Source organism: Rhinoraja longicauda, chromosome 1 (assembly GCF_053455715.1).
Source record: "Rhinoraja longicauda isolate Sanriku21f chromosome 1, sRhiLon1.1, whole genome shotgun sequence".
Classification (NCBI taxonomy): domain Eukaryota; kingdom Metazoa; phylum Chordata; class Chondrichthyes; order Rajiformes; family Arhynchobatidae; genus Rhinoraja; species Rhinoraja longicauda.
The window spans coordinates 43,256,922-43,275,635 of NC_135953.1; the positions used below are offsets into that span (position 1 = coordinate 43,256,922).

An 18,714-nucleotide genomic window follows, 5' to 3' on the forward strand; every position below is an offset into this window, starting at 1 on the left:
TCAGTTAACAACATTAATTAATGACACACATGCAGTGATTTAGAAGTTTTAAAACAAATTATACTTGTCTACCAAACATCAAAAAGTAACTCCCTAGTAGCAATGATGCTTTCAGAATATTTTCAAGGATATAAAGATGAAGCCATAGTACTAGAACCCTTTGAGGGGGATCAGCTTTAGGTCTACGCCGACGCAGCAACAATGTTTTTTAAAAAATTGTCATCAAGAAGTTGACACAAGGGATATTCTTATTCCTTTACTCAAAAGATTGTTATATAATTAAAACTTTTATTCAGAGCCAAGCTGTTGCCAACAAATTGAATTGGTAGTATAGACGTTTCATTGACAATGTTACTATTGATATTTGTAGTCTTAGATGACCAGCTTTTATTCTGGAAAAAAGAATCCTATTTAATATAATGCTGCCTTCAGAACATTAAGTAGGTTTTACAAATAGTATAGAAATACCAAGAAAACCTAAATGTCCAACAATAAAAAACATGCTCTGTTGGACATAAGTGGGTGGCCACGTTGTCACAGATTTGTTTCACTCAATCTTTTGGTTCAAATATCACCATCAATTCTCCAGTTGAATGCACAGGGAAACAAAAATGGATTGTTTGTATTGTTTCGCACTTTGAAATTTGTTTGAAAAAACCCAAGCTTAATCAGGAGTTGGTCATTAATTCAAAAAATAATGCTTGATTTGTTTTTGGTATTTTTCAAACAAAATCTACATGTGAAGTCTTGCTGGAACCATACTAGACAGAGCTCATTAGATACTGCGAGTAAACTAGATGGATTTTTACGACAATCTAATTTCAAGATCGCTGTTAACGAGACAGCCTCTTTTAAAACAAAATACATTTATTTAATTACTTGAGTCTGCAATCCTGAGCTGCCAAACTATTGAAATTCATGTCCTTGAACTAAATATCCAGAACTCTGGCTTCCAGTGTAGTTGCCAGTGCCGTTCCACTTCTGTATCAGTCAACTGAAGACTGAATCAGCAGAATGACAACACCAAGATACTTGACGAGGTGAGGAAAATGACGATTTAATAGAATCGAGACTCATCATTCATTTAAAAACCCACCTCATGCCTAAAGTTACATCTACTGAAGGACATCATGCATCAAAGGTTCAACATACAACTGAGGACAAGCAGGCAGCCAAGGTACAAAACCCAAGCATATGCTAAAGGTGATAATACTACTACAATCAATCATGCAACTTCATTAACAAAAATAGCACTCTGCAAGAATTGCTTTTCATTCCCCTCTAGTTATTTAGCAATTATATTAAATGGACAGACTTCCAGATGAACTCAAAATACTGAATTAGGCTAGCAATGAGGATTTTAAACTAAAAATAAAAGGTGTGGGATTTGGAATGATGGAGTGCAGACAAGGGGAATTATGCATTCAAAGAGAAAAATGTCAAGGCCATGAAGCAAAGTGGCAACTTGGACAACAAGCAGAATCTTAAGGGAACAGTGAATTTAATGGTGCACCAGTTAAAAAGAGGTCAACAGTAAAACTAATAGTAACAAGCTAAAATTAAAGTAACTTTATCTGAATGCAGACCAAAAGAGGGAGGACCTGAACATGCCAGGTGACATGAAGACAGTGATCTGGATACAGCTAATCAGGATGGACAGAGATAAGATATAGTAAAGGATGGAAAATAAATGTTGTGGTAGTAGATTATCAGCCTCTAGGTAATGGCCATAAAATAAAATAAGCTTGGATACTGAAATTTGTCAGCTTTTATGAGACATCCCCATACATTCTTTAAAGTAACAGGGTGAACATGCGCAGATTTTTTTTTTTGGAAGATTACTGGGTCAAAAGCCTTTGTTTTTCCCCTCGTTGTGCATGCCCTTGGAAAGAAAAGGAATTTAGAACAAAAGATTACAGAATAACTATGCCATGGAGTGCAGCATGGATGCGGGATTCAAGCTTCATACAAATTGAAAAAATCCAATTAGCAAACACAGTTCAAGATCTTATTGAATGCATTCAGGGCAGGTTTTCAGAGCAATCTGTCAAGGAGCAACATCAAATCTTATCTTGATAGGATTAATTAACAATCTCATTATGATCACTTTTATCTAGCAGATCCCCTAATGCAATCAGCCCTTGGTTTGCGACTATTTACAATCGATATGAACAACCTGGGGAGGAACAGAAAGTAATGTTTGCAAAATTTCAGACTGTATTAAGCTAGATAGGAATGCATGCTTTCTAGAAAGCAAAAGCAACAGAGGAAGGCTGACAGATTAAATCTGGGCAAATGACTGGAACATAATGTAAATTTACATGGAGAAGATTATTCATTTTGGCAGAGTAGATTAAAAAAAAGAGATACTTGGAATATAAACTTTGCTGCAGTCATACTTCAGTTTAGTTTCGTTTAGAGATACAGCACGGAAACAGAACCTTTCGGCCCACTGGGTCCGCGCCGACCAGTGATCTCTGCACTATCCTAAACCCATTAGGGACATTTTTTTACATTGACCAAGCCAATCAACCTACATACCTGTACGTCTTTGGAGTGTGGTAGGAAACCGAAGATCTCAGAGAAAACCCCCGCAGGTCACGGGGAGAACGTACAAAATCCGTACAGACAGCACCCGTAGTCGGGATCGAACCCGGGTCTCCGGCGCTGCATTCACTGTAAAGCAGCAACTCTACCGCTGCACCACCTTGTCGCCCTTGTTTAGTTATTATTATTATCAGATAAGATATCCTTCATCAATTATCTGGAATTAATTCCAGTTTTCCTATAATTTAAGAGTCTGCAGCCATGACAAATTAAATTTTCTATCAAGGACTAACTACGTGGATTTCATTTTTATACTTCTACGCAGCTTTGTACTATAATTTACTGATGGTGTATCCCATGTGTCAATTAGTTTGTGTTTTGCAAATCCCAGCAACTGACACCCAAATCAAGTAAAGGTATTAACCAGAGAGAATCAAATGTCAAGTCTTCACTTCAAAATAATAATATTGCCAAAATAGAATAACTCCTAAACAAATGCAAGATTGGGGATGGCCATGAGGGGGGAGCTGAAGAACCATTTAGATTTTATTTTGTGGCCAATGTTTAATAATATCTTATAGGCAGTTGCTGAGCATTAATGAGTGCATTTGAATAAAAAGCTCAGTTAGAAAATATAATATCTTTGCTCAATAAAAATATTAGTCATTACAAACCTTCAATGCATCCCTTGAAGATGGAAGTAAGTGATTCCAGAAAGGTGCTGCTTTGGCATCAGTACTTCTGCATGAAACTGGGATGGAATTAGTTAACTGAATCCTACATTTCTTTGCAACAGAAGGGATTTCATCCCCCGAGCATATATCTTTCCCTATTGCATTTGTTGGTGATAGCAGCTTCCGTTTTGCTGTACATCTGACAGAGATTGTACTCGAGTGTCCTAAAGAAGGCGTTTTCTCAGATGATAGCAGTCCAGCGCTGTTAATAGGTTGAACGTCTTTCTCAGAGGATGGTGTCGTTGGCACCACTTTATTGCTATGTGAGCCAGTCTCACCATCTTCTGCCAGAACACTGTCCTGGGAGTCTTTATGTTCAATAACATGCAAACCACTGTGGGAAAAGTGTTGTGCAGAACCATGCACAATTGGTTCTTCATTATGGAAACTAACACCTTGTTGATCTGGATAGTCACTTGTCTTTTCTATGTTCTTTTCAGAAAGATTGCCATTATCAGTTCCACAATGAGATGCATTTAGACTTTCAGTCAACGTGGCAGAATTCTTGCAGTGCACGTGGATTGTTTCCTCATTGAGTTCAAGTTCAAGATCTGGATGAAGTTCAGTTACACTTCTTTTAATACCCCGTTTGCCATTTATCTGCTCCAAACTACTTGAAGAATTAGAAAGGTGAGAAAATATTGAAAGTTGATACACTTTTTGAATTCTAACCTCATTCTCGCTATACCCTGCCAAAATTCCTCTTTCGGGGATGACGTCACTTGATTCCAAGCGATAGTCGCTCATTGGTGCATCTTGAAAACTCCCATCCGCCTGGCTTGTAGCCTGCCGAGACAAGTTGTTAGACTGCTCTTTCTGAGAAGTCTCCAGATGCATGTGCCTCATGGACTGTTGAATCTTATACAGAAATTTTGAAATCCAAGGGCAGAAAAAAGTTTGTATTTTGCAACGATGCGAGTTATTCCTCATGTAGATGAACCAATTGTGCCTTTCTCGATTCCCCTCTGACATAGCATCTGAAAAAAAATTGAAGATTAAATTTATAGCATTTTATTAGCAGGTGTGCTCATAATTATCACATGATATAGTTAGCATTGTCACAAGCAAAGGTAAACAAAGTTCCCAGATTTCTAAAGTCGCCGTAGAGCTGCTGTCTTACAGCGCCAGAGACCCGGGTTCAATCCTATCCTGACTATGGGTGCTGTCAATATTCAGTTTGTACGTTCTCCCCATGACCTGTGTGGGTTTTCTCTGAGATTTTCGGTTTCCTCCCACACACCAAAGATTTACAGGTTTGTAGGTTAATTGGCTTGGTATAAATGTAAATTGTCCCTGGTGTGTGTAGGATAGTGTTAGTGTGCAGGGATCGTTGGTTGGTGTAGACTCGGTGGGCCGAAGGGCCTGTTTACAGGCGGTATCTTTAAACTAAACTAAAAATTAAGAAATGTATCCAAGGTGGTTTATGCTCTCGGATCCTACAAGATAGTACAGGGGAGGTTGAGGAATAGGCAAGAGTTTAAAACAAAGAATCAGTGTACATGGAGTCTTGATGGCATGGATATAGTGTGCAGCACGGTGGCACAGCGGTAGAGTTGCTGCCTTACAGCGAATGCAGCGCCAAGACTCAGGTTCGATCCTGACTACGGGCGTGTCTGTACGGAGTTTGTACGTTCTCCCCGTGACCTGCGTGGGTTTTCTCCGAGATCTTCGGTTTCCTCCCACACTCCAAAGACGAACAGGTACATAGGTTAATTGGCTTGGTAAATGTACAAATTGTCCGTAGTGGGTATAGGATAGTGTTAATGTGCAGGGATCGCTGGGCGGCGCAGACCCGGTGGGCCGAAGGGCCTGTTTCTGCGCTGTATCTCTAAAAAAATCATTAAAAAATCAAAGGATCTGCTTCTATGTTATCCTGCGCGTGGTGGGAGTGTCCCGGGGAGCCGCGTGCGCCCGATCTACCCACCGAACAACCGCGGTGCAGATAACTAGAGCAACCAATGGCCGGAAAGCGCCCCGGTAGGCCTGACGCCACACAAGCCACCCGGAAAATTGCAGAGAAGCCGGACAGCGAGGCCTATCTAGGCCGAAGGAGCATCAGCGGTGGCGGCTATGGGAGCCTTGGCAGCAGCTTGAGCCTGAACAGCAACAGGATCCTCGGCGGTGGTGGGATCGGCGGCAACGGGAGCCTGGGCGGCAATGGAGCATCGGCGGCAGCAGCGGGCACCTCGGTGGCGGTGGAGTGTTGGGGGTGCGGGGGGTTGGGGAAGGGGAAGACAACGGGGATCAGGCATGGGGGGACCGTCGTGAAGAACAATGGGGACCCGGCATGGTGGGGGTGCCGTGAGGGACGGTGGGAGAACAAAGGGGGACCCAGTGTGGCGGAGGGGGGACACTTTAGCTTTAGAATCCTCTGCCCAGGGAATAAGTCTGTGTTTGTTTGTTCCGGTGAAGGCGCTGTGCACATGGCAACCAGCCAACAGTCACGTCCTTTTTTTTTTCACTTTTAATTTCATGTTTTTGTGTACCTTGCTGTGTTGAGACTGTTGGCAGACCAATTTCCCTCCGGGGATGAATGAAATTTATTGTATCGTGTGACTATGATTACCTGCCAAAGGATCTGCAAGCCCATTTATTTGAATGGATATTGTAGGGATTGGGAAGAACAAGGCAAGTTTGTGGGCCAAACATGATTCCAGCCCACCCATGTAACTCCATTTCAGCATTCAATGTCCGACTGCAACTCAGGGCCTTGCTGTTCAACTCTCAGTCTATCTGAGTGGTCTCCAGATCTAGGAACATCTAGGAAGTTTAGGGAACATGAAATTTGCCCGTTTCACCCCCCCCCCATTAAAAACAGAGTCATACAGTGAAGGCACTCCAAGTAAAAATAATCTACAAGCTTGTCCAATTTGAAATAAAGATTTAAAAGACATTGTTATGGAGCTACACTCTTGATTTTGTTCAGCTGAATGTCCGTTTCTGACTGCTTTGAGACCTTTGTCATTGTATGAACTAAGAAATAAGATTGTGGCAGATTCTGTACCTTGAGTGTGCTTAATCCCCACATCCCTCAATCCCCTTTTCTAAAAATCTATCATATCCAGTTAGAGCCAAGATCCTGTCTGAAAAGGTGTAGATTTACATAAATATTTCAGATTGACAAAACAAACAAAAGCAGGTAAGATCCAATCTGATTAATTAGCATCTCGTCAACTCACAAACATCAACATATTGATAGAATGCTTTGATAGCAGCAAATTGATGAATTGTGTTAACAACTGTGTTGTCAAGCAGTGCTTACTCTACAATAATCTGTTCAATAATGCTTGACGTTCTCCAAAGCAACTCAGCCCATAGACTCCCACAGCTACTTTGACTACTTTTCATCCCATTAAGATTGCAAAGGACAATCCTATCCTATCATCGTCTCAGTTTTGTTGCATCCACCTGGAATAACTGCTGGGGTCTCTGAATGGAGGTGAGGGAGGACGTATTGTATATCGATCTCCTTCAGTTTCAGGGAAAGTACCTGGGGAGGGGATGGTTTGGGTGAGAAGGGACGAGTGAACCAAGGAGTTGTGGAGGGAGCATGCTCTGAGAAAGGCAGATGTGGCAGGGATGGGAAGATGTGACATTGAAGAGATCACATTGAAGGTGATGGAAATGTCGGAGGATATGGAGGCTGGTGGTGTGGAAGGTGAGGACCAGGGGAACTTTATCCTTGTTCCACCTGGGGTGTCAGTGGGGGAGACAGGGAGTGAGAGCGGAACTATGGGCCACAGAGGACGAGAGCAGATATGTGTCTCTGATGTTCTGCTCTCGCTCCCCCTTCCCTCAGCATCGTAAAGGGTAAACAAAAAGCCATACTACGATCTGAATAATATAATTTTTTTCTGAGCAAGCTAATATAAATATCAAACAGCTAAACAATTATTTTTAGAGTTTTCAAAAGGATAGATACCTGTAGATTTACATGCAAGAAACAAGCAAACACTTGCTATGACTTCAAAATGACAAACCATACACACAAATGTTAGAAAATATGAGAGCCATTAATTATTTTTTCTGCCTAAAGTCACTGTTACCTGTACTAATCATATTTTTTGCTCACACAATTAAATGCCTTATAAATAGTGATTGTTATTTATTTAACAGATATATAATCAGTGAAATTCTATACCACAAGCCGGTCTATCAATCCCAAGTAACTACTGGGCAACTTCTCATTACAGTACAACTGAACTAAACCTGACAATTAATCTGGAGTTCTTCATAAATGCTAGCATTTATTTCAAGAGGACTACAATGCAAAAACAGGGACGTAATGCCGAGGTTCTATAAGGCGCTGGTCAGGCCGCATTTGGAGTAATGTAAGCAATGTTGGACACCATCTCGGAGGATGTGCTCAGATCCAGAGTAGAGGGTCTAGAGGCGGTTTACAAAAATGATCCCAAGAATGAGTGGGTTAACATATGATGAGCGTTTGACGGCCCTGAGCCTGTACTCGCTGGAATTTAGAAGGACGAGAGGGGACCTTATTGAAACTTACCGAATAGTGAAAGGCTTGGATAGAGTGGATGTGGAGAGGATGTTTCCACCAGTGGGAGAGTCTAGGCCATAGGTCATACCTCAGAATTAAAGGACGTTCCTTTAGAAAAGAGATGAGGAGGAATTTCTTTGGTCAGCTGGTGGTGAATCTGTGGTGAAACTGAATTTGTGGAATTCTTTGCCACAGAAGGCTATGGAGGCCGTCAATGGATATTTTCTAAGGCAGAAATAAATAGATAGATTCTTGATTAGTACGGGTGTTATGGGGAGAAGGCAGGAGAATGGGGTTAGGAGGGAGAGGTAGATAAGCCATAGATAAGTCTGAAGAAGGGTCTCGACCCGAAACGTCACCCATTCCTTCTCTCCAGAGATGCTGCCTGTCCAGCTGAGTTTCTCCAGCGTTTTGTATCTACCTTCGATAGATAAGCCATGATTGAATGGCAGAGGCGAGGATGGGCCGAAAGGTCTAATTCTGCTCCTATCACTTATGACCTCCATTTCAGCCTTGTGACAATGACAAAATCCTTTTAACAATAAGAGAAAACAGCCAGTAACAAACAATTCATGCAGAACAACGACTATTTATTTGACTGTTCTCAGGAAATAAGCAAATGAGGGAAATATAGATTGACATTCAAGACAGAAACTTTACAAAAATAGTCCCCAATATTCCAGGATACAGAAAAACCTAGATCACTCATTTCCCTACTATTCAACTTATTAGATGCACTAAGATAAAAAAAGGAATATCACGTTGGTGCATCATAAATATCCATTTAATCTGTTCTGAAATTTATGTTCCCAAATGTAATACATTATTTAGCTAAAGTTGGAAGCAATTTACAAGACAATAAAAATGGTTGAACGAACAGAAATAGCTTAAAATTATAGAAAAGCAAAATAACCACACTCTGACTTGAGCATTATAACATGTAAAGAGAGATGAGAGTTAAAGAGGCCCAAAATAGCAACAGAATGTCAAAAATGCTTCGCATCATACAACCCAAATTTAGGAAGAGCACCAGTTTGGACATTAGTCATTCAGCAACACTGCTAGACTCTGCTGAGGTACTGTTGAATCTCTTTTCCAAAATAGTTATTAACTGGAAACAGAACATAAAAACAGTCATTCTGATCTGCACCCAAAAAGTACAGGAAATCTCACTTGCTCAAAAGTGGGGGAAATGCCCTCATATGTATTATTAATCTTTCAAGCATTAAATTGTTCAAAAACCAATAACCGAATATTGACAGTATATTCTCCTTTTATGAGCAGCCCTACCCAGCAAGTTGTAATTTGAGAGCAAGGCAAGTGGAAAACAAGTTTAGTTTTTGGCCTCTCACCAAGTCTGTGAATGTTTGGCCTGCTTTCATTTTCTCCATGTGGAACTGATAATACAAAAGGGTTCATGATTAAAAGATAATGGCAGTATTTTACCCAATTTGACAGTGTCCAGTTCATCAGTGATGCCACATTTAGATTTAAATTGGAAATGGAATTTGTTTCCAGCTGACTAAAAAATTCTATTTGTGGAGCTCCATGGCAAAGGCTATGATTAAATGCCTTTTAAGGGTCGTTGTCTACATTGGAGACAACAGACAGGCAAAGGAAGTTAAATAAAATATAAATGTCTCACCACCAAAAAATAAATACAACACATCTTAATCAATGACCTGACATCCTTGAAACCTTTGAGGTAAATTAGTTTACAATAACATTCAGATAAAGTTTCCTACCATCCCCTACTCTACTAAAAGTTCTAAAAATACAGTTCAACAGCTTGCACTCATATCACACTTTCAATGTTGCAGATATCACAAGGTATTTCGCTTTAGGAGAAAAAGTAGGTTTTGAACACACCGAACATTTGGTAAAGAATTCAGAAAGACAAAATGTTAAAAGACAAATTTCCAAAATGTGTAGAGTTTAACCAACCAAAGACTTAGCCACAAGTGTAAATTATGTTGGTGATGGTGGTGGTGGTGGTGATGGGGGGACGGTGGGGAAAGAGGGGGGATTGTAAGCAGGACCAAGGCTGGAAATCGGCATGGAAAATGATGAAAAAAATAGTTAAATGGCTAGAATAGGCAAGAGCATCGCAGGGACCAAGGAAGGACTGTTGATTTGAATAGCACTTATTTTAATGCAAGAGACCCGACAGGCAAGGCAGATTAACTCAGGGAGTGGATAGGTACATGTGACTGGAATGTTGTATCCATTATAGAAACCTGGTTAAGAGAGTGACAAGACTAATAGCTTAATGTTCTGGGGCACAGATGCTGCAGGAGAGATAGGGTCCAGGTAGGGTGAGGAGAGGGTGTTGCTTTATTGATTAAGGAGAATGTCACTGCAGTAGTTAGTCCGAGATGACATTATTGATGGTTTGAAACAGAAACTCGCTCAAGTTGATGGCAGAGGAATGTCAGGAAAGTGGGATGTTTTTAAAAAGTGTAATGGCTAGAGTTCAGGGCATGCATGTTTCTGTTAGAGCGAAGGCTAGGTAGGTGGGCTTAGGAAGTTTGGATGATGACAAGAGAAATTGAAGCTCAGGTCAAGAAAAAGGAGGAGGCATGGGATAGATATAGGCAGCTGGGATCAAATGCATCCCTGGAATTTTGGCAACTGAGCATGTTAAAGGAGGAAATCAGGAGGGCAAAAACAGGGTAGGTGATAGTTCTGGCAGATAATATTAAGGATAATTCAACGAGATTTTATGTACATTAAGCTTAGCCAGAGAGAATGGGATCCCTCAGGAATTAAAGTGGTTATCTCTGTGTGAAGCTACAGGAGATGGGCAAGGCCTCCAATGAGTATTTCTCCTCTATTTTTACCGTGGAGAACGACATAAAGACCAAGGAATTAAGGCAGTCAATGGAAGTGCCTTGAGGGCAAACAGTATTAGGAGGTGCTGAATGCCCTACGTGTACGGAGGTAGACAAATCTCCCAGGCCTGACCAGATATATTCGAGGACCCTGTGGGTAGCTAGAGAGGAAATTGCAGGTGCCCTGGCTGAGATTAATGAGTCATCATTAAATACAGGTGAGGTGCTGGAAGACTGGAGGGTGGCAAATATTGTGCCTCTATTTAAGAAGGGCTGCAAGAGACCCTAGTGAGAGCCTGGGATCTATAAGCCAGTGACTCTAACATCTGTAGTCGCAAAGTTACTAGAGAGTATTCTGAGGAATGATATACATACATACATATATATATATATATATATACACATATATATATATATATATATATATATATATATATATATATATGCATTTAGATGGACAAGCGCTGATTAGAGCTAGCATGGTTTTGTATGTGGGATCATGTCTCATGAATCTGATTGAATTTTTTGTCGGTGACCCACATGGTTGATGAGGGCAGAGCTGCAGACATTGTATACAGGGATTTCAGCAAGGCATTTGACAAGGTTCCACATGGTAGGCTGCTCTGGAACGTTAGATTGGATTAGATTCCGGGAGAGCTAGCAATCGGATAGAAAACTGGCTTCATGGAAGGAATCAGGGGGTGATGGTGGAAGGTTGTTTTTCAGACTGGAAGCCTGTGATTCGCGGCGTGCCTAAAGGATTACTGCTGGGCCCATTGTTGTTTGTTGTTTATATCAATGATTTGGATGAGAACGTACAAGGCATGATTAGTAAATTTGCAGATTACACTAAAGTGAGTGGTATTTTAAATAGCGAAGGTGGTTATCAAAGGTTACAGCAGGATCTTGATCAGTTGGGCAAGTGGGTAGAGGAATATTCAATGGAGTTTAATGCAGATAAATGCTAGGTATTGCATTTTGGAAAGTCTAAAGGGCAGGACAGAACCTTCATTGTGAATGGCAGGGCTCTATGGAGTGTTCCAGAGCTGCAGGAACTAGGAGTGCAGGTACATAGTTCATTGAAAGCTTTGATAATCCGAGTTATTTACCTTCAGTCTGAATAATCACACGTAATACTGGATGAGCACATCAGATTTATTCCACAGTGGGGTTCTTCCCATGAGGATCTCCAGACACAATACTAGTGTTTTGTTGGATACACTGGCTGATGGGGTGGAAGGTGAGAACGAGGGGGATTCTCTCCTTGTTACGAATGGGGGGAGGGGGAGCAAGAGCGGAGCTGCGGGATGTAGAAGAGACCCTAGTGAGAGCCTCATCTATAATGGAAGAGGGGAAGCCCCGTTTCCTGAAGAATGAGGTCATCTCTGATGCCCTAGTGTGAAACACCTCATCCCGGGCGCAGATGCGGCGTATGAAACACCAAGATCATGAGGGGAATATATAGGGTAGATGCACAGTCTTTTACCCAAAGTAGGGGAAAAAGACCTACTAGGACATAGGGTTAAGGTGAGAGGGGAAAGATTAATGGGAATCCACAGGGCAACTTTATCACAGAGTGGTGGGTATATGGAATGAGCTGCCAGAGGAGGTAGTTGAGGCAGAAACTATAACAACATTTAAAACAAATTTGGACAGGTACATGGATAGGAAAGATTTAGAGCGATATATATGGGTCAAACACGACCAGGTGGGATGAGTGCAGATGGGACACCTTGGACGGCATGTGCAGCTGGGCCAAAGAGCTGTTTCCGCGCTGAATGACTATGACTCCAAGTACCAAACCTAGGGTAAAACCAAAGTCAAGGATAAGAAAGAAATGAATGGGTTGTTTCTCGGGCAAGAGTAGGTTACAGAAAAAAAAACCAATTGTACAAAACTGATATTTAGGTAATAGATGTTTGGTCCATTAAGCACATCATATGGTTGACTAGGTAACACAACTCGCAAACGGGCACTTTCTACCCCACCATGGGAAAGTTTTAAGTTTGGGGGAACAAAAGTTGTGGACAAGAACTCGGGTTCAGTGCCATGCAAGGTAGAAAGCTACAATGGTTAGAAGAAATAGATGGGCATCCATTTTGGATCATAAAATGCTATGTGTTGTGGACCATCAGCTGGCAAACTGAGCACAGTGGTAAAAAATAGTTTGTGAACTATAAAGGCATAATAGGATTATGGAGTAGTGAAAGTAGTTTTTTCTGGAAAACAACATGTAGAATTTGAACCTCAGCCCAGAAACCACAATTTTATATGCTAACAACCAAACCTAAATATTCTGCAAATATATACATGTAAATAATATCGAAAAAAGCAATATATTATGCAAATTGACAATTCAATCAATCTCACGTTCATCATTCTCATAAGCGGATTAATTCCTTCCAAAATAAACTTGTGTCAAAGCTAAAAAAATGTTTTAATTAGATACTTCCATGCTCCACAGAATTTATGGCACACAAGGTATCCATTCTAGTTTTTAAGATGGAATTATTTAATGGTCCCCAATTGCACAGCTGTTTTTGTCCAATGAGTTCGAATGGGATCAGAGTGGTCAAGAGATTGAGGTACTGAAATTTGTGCACGGGGTAGCAACATTGACTTGGAACCTCTAATGCATATAAATCTGCATCCAGCAAGAGGCATTGAGAGAATTTAGGGCCAATGCGTTTCTGTAAGGGTGAACGTTTTGGAACGCAAGTCTTGAAGGAAAATTTGATAATAGCAGTGCAAAAAAAAAGCATAAAATACTGAAAACAGCGAGCCCTTCAGCAGTGTAGAATGCCTGTGGGGTAAATTAGAAGGGCAAAGAAGGGCCATGAAATATCACTGGCAGATAAGTGCAAGAAACATTCCAAGGCATTTTCTAACTATTTTATGAGGAAGAGGGTAACCTGCAAAAGTGCCAGAACTACTCGGGACCAAAGGGGCAATTGACAAGTAAACCCCGATGATTTGGGTGACAAATCCATTGCTCCTTAGAGATGGCAGCATCGGTAGATAGAGTTCAATTAGGTAACTTGATCAGCATGGACGAGTTATGACAATAGACAATAGACAATAGGAGCAGGAGTAGGCCATTCAGCCCTTCGAGCCAGCACCGCCATTCAATGCGATCATGGCTGATCACTCTCAATCAGTACCCCGTTCTTGCCTTCTCCCCATACCCCCTCACTCCGCTATCATTAAGAGCTCTATCCAGCTCTCTCTTGAAAGCATCCAACGAACTAGCCTCGACTGCCTTCTGAGGCAGAGAATTCCACACCTTCACCACTCTCTGACTGAAAAAGTTCTTCCTCATCTCCGTTCTAAATGGCCTACCCCTTATTCTTAAACTGTGGCCCCTTGTTCTGGAAGTAACAAAGGGCCTGCTTCTGTGCTTTAAAGTTCGATGACTTAACGACTCCAAGTGATGAAGGCGGCATACAGGATGTTGGCTTTCATTAGTCAGGACATAAAAGAGCATGAAGGTCATGGCACAAATTTTATAAAACTTCAGTTAGACCATAGTAAGTATATTGTGCGCATTTCTGGTCGTCACACTATTAGATGAGATTTACGAGGGTATTGCCTGGGATGGAAAGTTTTGGTTATGGAGGAGAGACTGGATCGGCTGGGTTTGTTTTCCTTGGAGCACAGGAGGCTGAAGGTGACCCTGCAATAGGTATACAAAGTTATGAGAAGCATATGTAGAGTACATAATGAGAAACTTCTGCATATCTTAATTTTTTAATTTAATTTAAAATTGTTGAAAACATTAGCGATGCAGTGGTGCTGGTTTCCGATGGGCACGGTGACGGACACACCACGCATCTCTGTCCTCCACACAGCTGGCAAGCTCCTCTTTTGTCTCTACATATGCGTCTACCATCAACGTCTTAAGCATCGTCTTGTTTGGTCGTCCCGGGTTCCGTCTTCCATGGGTGGGTCCCCTTAGCACAACCTTGTTTGCTGGTATTTCTGGATGGCGGTGGCAATGACCAGCGAGCCTCATCCTTCTCGACCTGATCTTCTCGGTCAGAGGTGGAATCTCCCCATAGAGCTGGGCGTTAGTGATGTGGTCCCCCCAACTGACATTTTGAACTTTTCTGAGCATTCGGGTGTAGATACCATCGAGAGACTTGGACAGTCCTCGAGTGAGAGTCCATTCCTCACACCCGTACAATAATATTGTCTCTACAGCTGCATGGAAGAATCTCAGTTTAAGACCCTTACACATCTGAGACGTCCAGATTTCCCCCATTTTATTGAGGGCTTTCCATGCGAGGGCTTTCTGGACCTTGATGTCACAGATGTCCAAATCCAGAGCGCACTGAATTCAGGTGATAAGGCGATTAGAGGGGATCCTCTAAAAAAAATCTCCCAGAGGGAACTTGCAATCTGGAATGCACTGCCTGAGGCGGTGGTGGAGGCAGGTATTCTGACAACATTTAGAAGGTATCAGTCCGAGAACTTAATTTGCAAAGGCAAAGAAAGTTGCAGACCAAGTGCTGGGAAATGAGATTAGTATAGATGGGTACTTGATGGTCAGCATGAATATGGTGGGCCATAGGGACCTGTTTCAGTGTTATATTCTGTGACATGATAGAGATTAAAATAAAGTGAACATTGCAGTTCAATGATGTTTCCTCATAAATGAGAAAAGCAAGAGCCAAAAAGATTTAAGATTCAGAAAAAGACACAGGTAGCAAGCAACAAAAGCTTTTCACTGTACCTTAGTACGCGTGACAATAAACTAAACTGAAACTGTAGATGTGTGGGAGGTGGGACGAGGAAGAGTAATATTGAAATCTTGGAGGGATATCCACTACATAAACGGGCAGCAGAGAGGTGGAAGAGAAGTAAATAAAAAATAAAACAGTGCAGATGTTGGATATCTGAAATAAAACAGAAATTTTGTAACTTCTTGGTATGCTTGCAGAGTTAACGATTAAGGTTAATATCCTAAGACTGTTAATGTTTTAGGTTAATGACCTTTCACCAAAAATGGAAAGATAACCACCCTGCATTTGTTCTTTCTGATATCTACCCTTTCTCTGAACCTAAAAAATCCTTTCCTCAGTTCTGATGAAAATTCACTCAGCTAACATATTAATTATTCCATTCCCCGGTAGATTTCCCCGGTGTGGGACGAATAAAGGAATAAAAGAATTCTCTACAGTAGCTGCCCGAGGGCTAGAGGAGCTCAGTGGGTCGGGCAGTGTCTGTGGAGGGAATGAACACTATGTTTTGGGTCAGGATTTTTCGACAAACTTTTTACTGCTGCTTGATCTTGGTATTTTCAGCTTTATTAGGATTTCATTTAATAATTTCATGCCAACATTGTTATCCATCTGGCAGACTTGGTACAAACATTGCGGTCATTCAAACAAATCGCGCTCTCTCTTTGCACCACCTGAACATCAAACTTACCGTTCCACTATTCTGATGACTGCCTTTTTTGGGAATAAACTGTGTCACACGACTTTCTTGGTACAATAAATTCCAAATAGTTTTTCTGTTGGTGTCAGCTATTTTGTCAAATCCATCTTCACTACCGCAGATACCAACTGGTTGCAGAGTAACTTCCACCATCACTGGAGCATGCAATTTGATATTTAGACGTTACTTGATCCCCGCTCAAGTCTTTGGACCCTGGAATACTAAAGAAATAAATTAATTATATTTCAGTTTTATTATTTCAGTTTTGTATGCAAGGTTTATGGAATTAAAATTTCAGAATGTGACTTTAGGTAGCTCTGCTATAACATAATAATTGCATTTCTAAGAAACCTTGTATTAAAAAAAATGTTATATAAGCAACTGTGCAAATGTGGAAAAGGGGGTGAAGGGTTGAGCGTTTCAGACTCACAATAACGTGTTATTTTTTCTTGCAGGATTTTCAAAAATAAAAAGGTCTTTTTAATAGCCATGTTTATTTTTGTTACAGCAAGCTAAAAATAACAAAGGCTATATGTTACATTGCTTAATAGGCATCATTGCAGAGTGTCATTAGAAGCCACTGCTGCTCAATTTCAATGTCCACCTTGGTAAAACTGACAGATTATGTCCTTAAGAGGTTATGTGGCAAGTTATGTTTCCTCCAGATGGTGTTTGTTCCCCAGGACAGGCTTTTCTCTGCTTGTTCATTTCCCAACCTGTTATCTAGGTCCTGATCAAAATTGTGTTTTAACCAATTCGTCCCACATATCACAAATAGAGTTCTCTCATTCATCAGTCACCTGATATCCAATTAGCATTATGGAAATACGTGATATAGCAGAATTACCTGTATTTATCTTTGAAGAAGTTAAAAGAATTATAACGTGTCCCAGATCTTTTGAAACACTCCAATTAAACCATCTATGCCCAATTTCAAAGCCTCAAATTACAATACAAGGTACAGGTTTTCTGCAGGGAACCAATAATTTGTGACGAATTCAAACAATACTAGAAAAGTTTCATTCAACTTGAGAATACAATGTTACACCAATATTTCGAGTCATTATTTTTCCTAAAATTTCGACTTCACAAGGTGAATTATTAAAACATAATTTCACCCCTGTACAGCATTGTGCCATTCAAAAGAGATGGAGATCTTCTCACCATGGCAGAAACAAAGAACTGCAGATGTTGGTTCATATTCAAAGGGACACAAAGTGCTGGAGTAATTCAGCAGGTCAGGCAACATCCCTAGAGAACATGGATAGATGTTTTTGTGATCAAGATCAATCAATCCGAAGACGGGTCTCGACCAGAAACATCACTTATCCATGTTCTCCAGAGATACTACCTGACCAACTAAGTTACCCCATTACTTTGTGTCCTCACCATGGCATGTAGTTTAGTCGAGAGATATAGCCTGGAAACAGGTCCTTGGGCCTAATGAGTCAACGCTGACTACCTGTTCACATTAGTTCCGTATTATACCACTTTCTCATCCATTCCCTACACTCAAGGGGTGTAAGTTACAGAGGCCAAGTAACCTACAATCCGCACGTCTTTGGGTTATGGGAGGATACCAGAGCACCTGGAGGAAACCTGCGTGGTCACGGAGACTCTGCAAACAACACACAGACAGCACCAGAGGTCAGGATTGAACCTGGGACTCTGGCACTGCGAGGCAGTAGCTCTAACAGTTGTGCCAGTCCATCTGAATTTGATGGGGTGATCTCATGTGGCTTAGAACTTACATATATACTCAGGAATACACAGGATCAAGTATAATTTGATACTACATGGTCAGCCACCGTTTTGATCACCCAGGAATGAGTGGGTTAACATTTGATGAGCGTTTGACAGCACTGGGCCTGTACTTGCTGGAGTTAAGAAGGTTTAGGGGGGGACCTCATTGAAACTTACAGAATAAAGAAAGGCATAGAATGGATGTGGAAAGGATATTTTCACTGGTGGGAGAGTCTGGGACCAGTCACAGCCTCAGAATTAACAGACGCTCTTTTAGAAAGGAGGCGAGGAGGAACCTCTTTAGTTAGAGGGTAGGTAATCTGTCAAACTCACTGCCACAGATGGCTGCGGTGGCCAAGTCAATGGATATTTTGAAGACAAATTCTTGATTAGAACGGGTGTCAAGGGTTATGGAGAGAAGGCAGGAAAATGGGATTAGGAGGCGGAGATCAGCCATGATTGAATGGCAGAGTAGACTTGATGGGCCGAATGGCCTAATTCTATTCCTGTAACTTGTGAACTTGGGTGCCGGAAGAATGATCTGTAATTAAAAAATGGTAAATTTATAATGAGTTGAGGCACAGGCATCGACAGAGCATTTTAAAGTAAAACACTGAAATCTTGCTTTGAATGCTGTTCACATTATTTAAATTTATCATAAATATTTGATCACTTTATGGTTTGTTAACAATAGAAAGCACGTCATTTTGTTCATGGAATAAACATACAAATATCTGCAACAAAAGAATGTGTTTTAGTTGGGTAGAGAGAAGATAGAGAGAATTCCGAGTAGATCATAATGTCATAGGCCTCCTCCAGTGCCATAGTGAGGCCCGCCGGAAATTGGAGGAGCAGCACCTCATATTTCGCCTGGGCAGTTTGCGGCCCGGTGGTATGAACGTCGACTTCTCCAACTTCA

At 41.1% G+C, this 18,714-nt stretch overlaps 1 protein-coding gene across 14 annotated transcripts in view; it reads right to left on the reverse strand.

The window, feature by feature from the left end:
• Positions 1 to 18,714, reverse strand: part of atosb (atos homolog b) — a 108,872-nt gene that overhangs the window by 21,724 nt on the left and 68,434 nt on the right. For 9 of the 14 annotated variants that reach the window (XM_078396449.1, XM_078396400.1, XM_078396370.1 and 6 more), the window contains 2 exons: positions 16,044 to 16,273; positions 3,222 to 4,258 (listed from right to left, as the gene is read on the reverse strand). In XM_078396449.1, the coding sequence (XP_078252575.1) occupies positions 3,222 to 4,253 (1,032 nt within the window). In that variant the 5' untranslated portion in view covers positions 4,254 to 4,258; positions 16,044 to 16,273. Of the gene's footprint in view, positions 1 to 3,221; positions 4,259 to 7,791; positions 8,008 to 16,043; positions 16,274 to 18,128; positions 18,337 to 18,714 lie in introns of all 14 variants that reach the window. The other 5 variants (XM_078396381.1, XM_078396359.1, XM_078396343.1 and 2 more) reach the window with 3 other exon arrangements.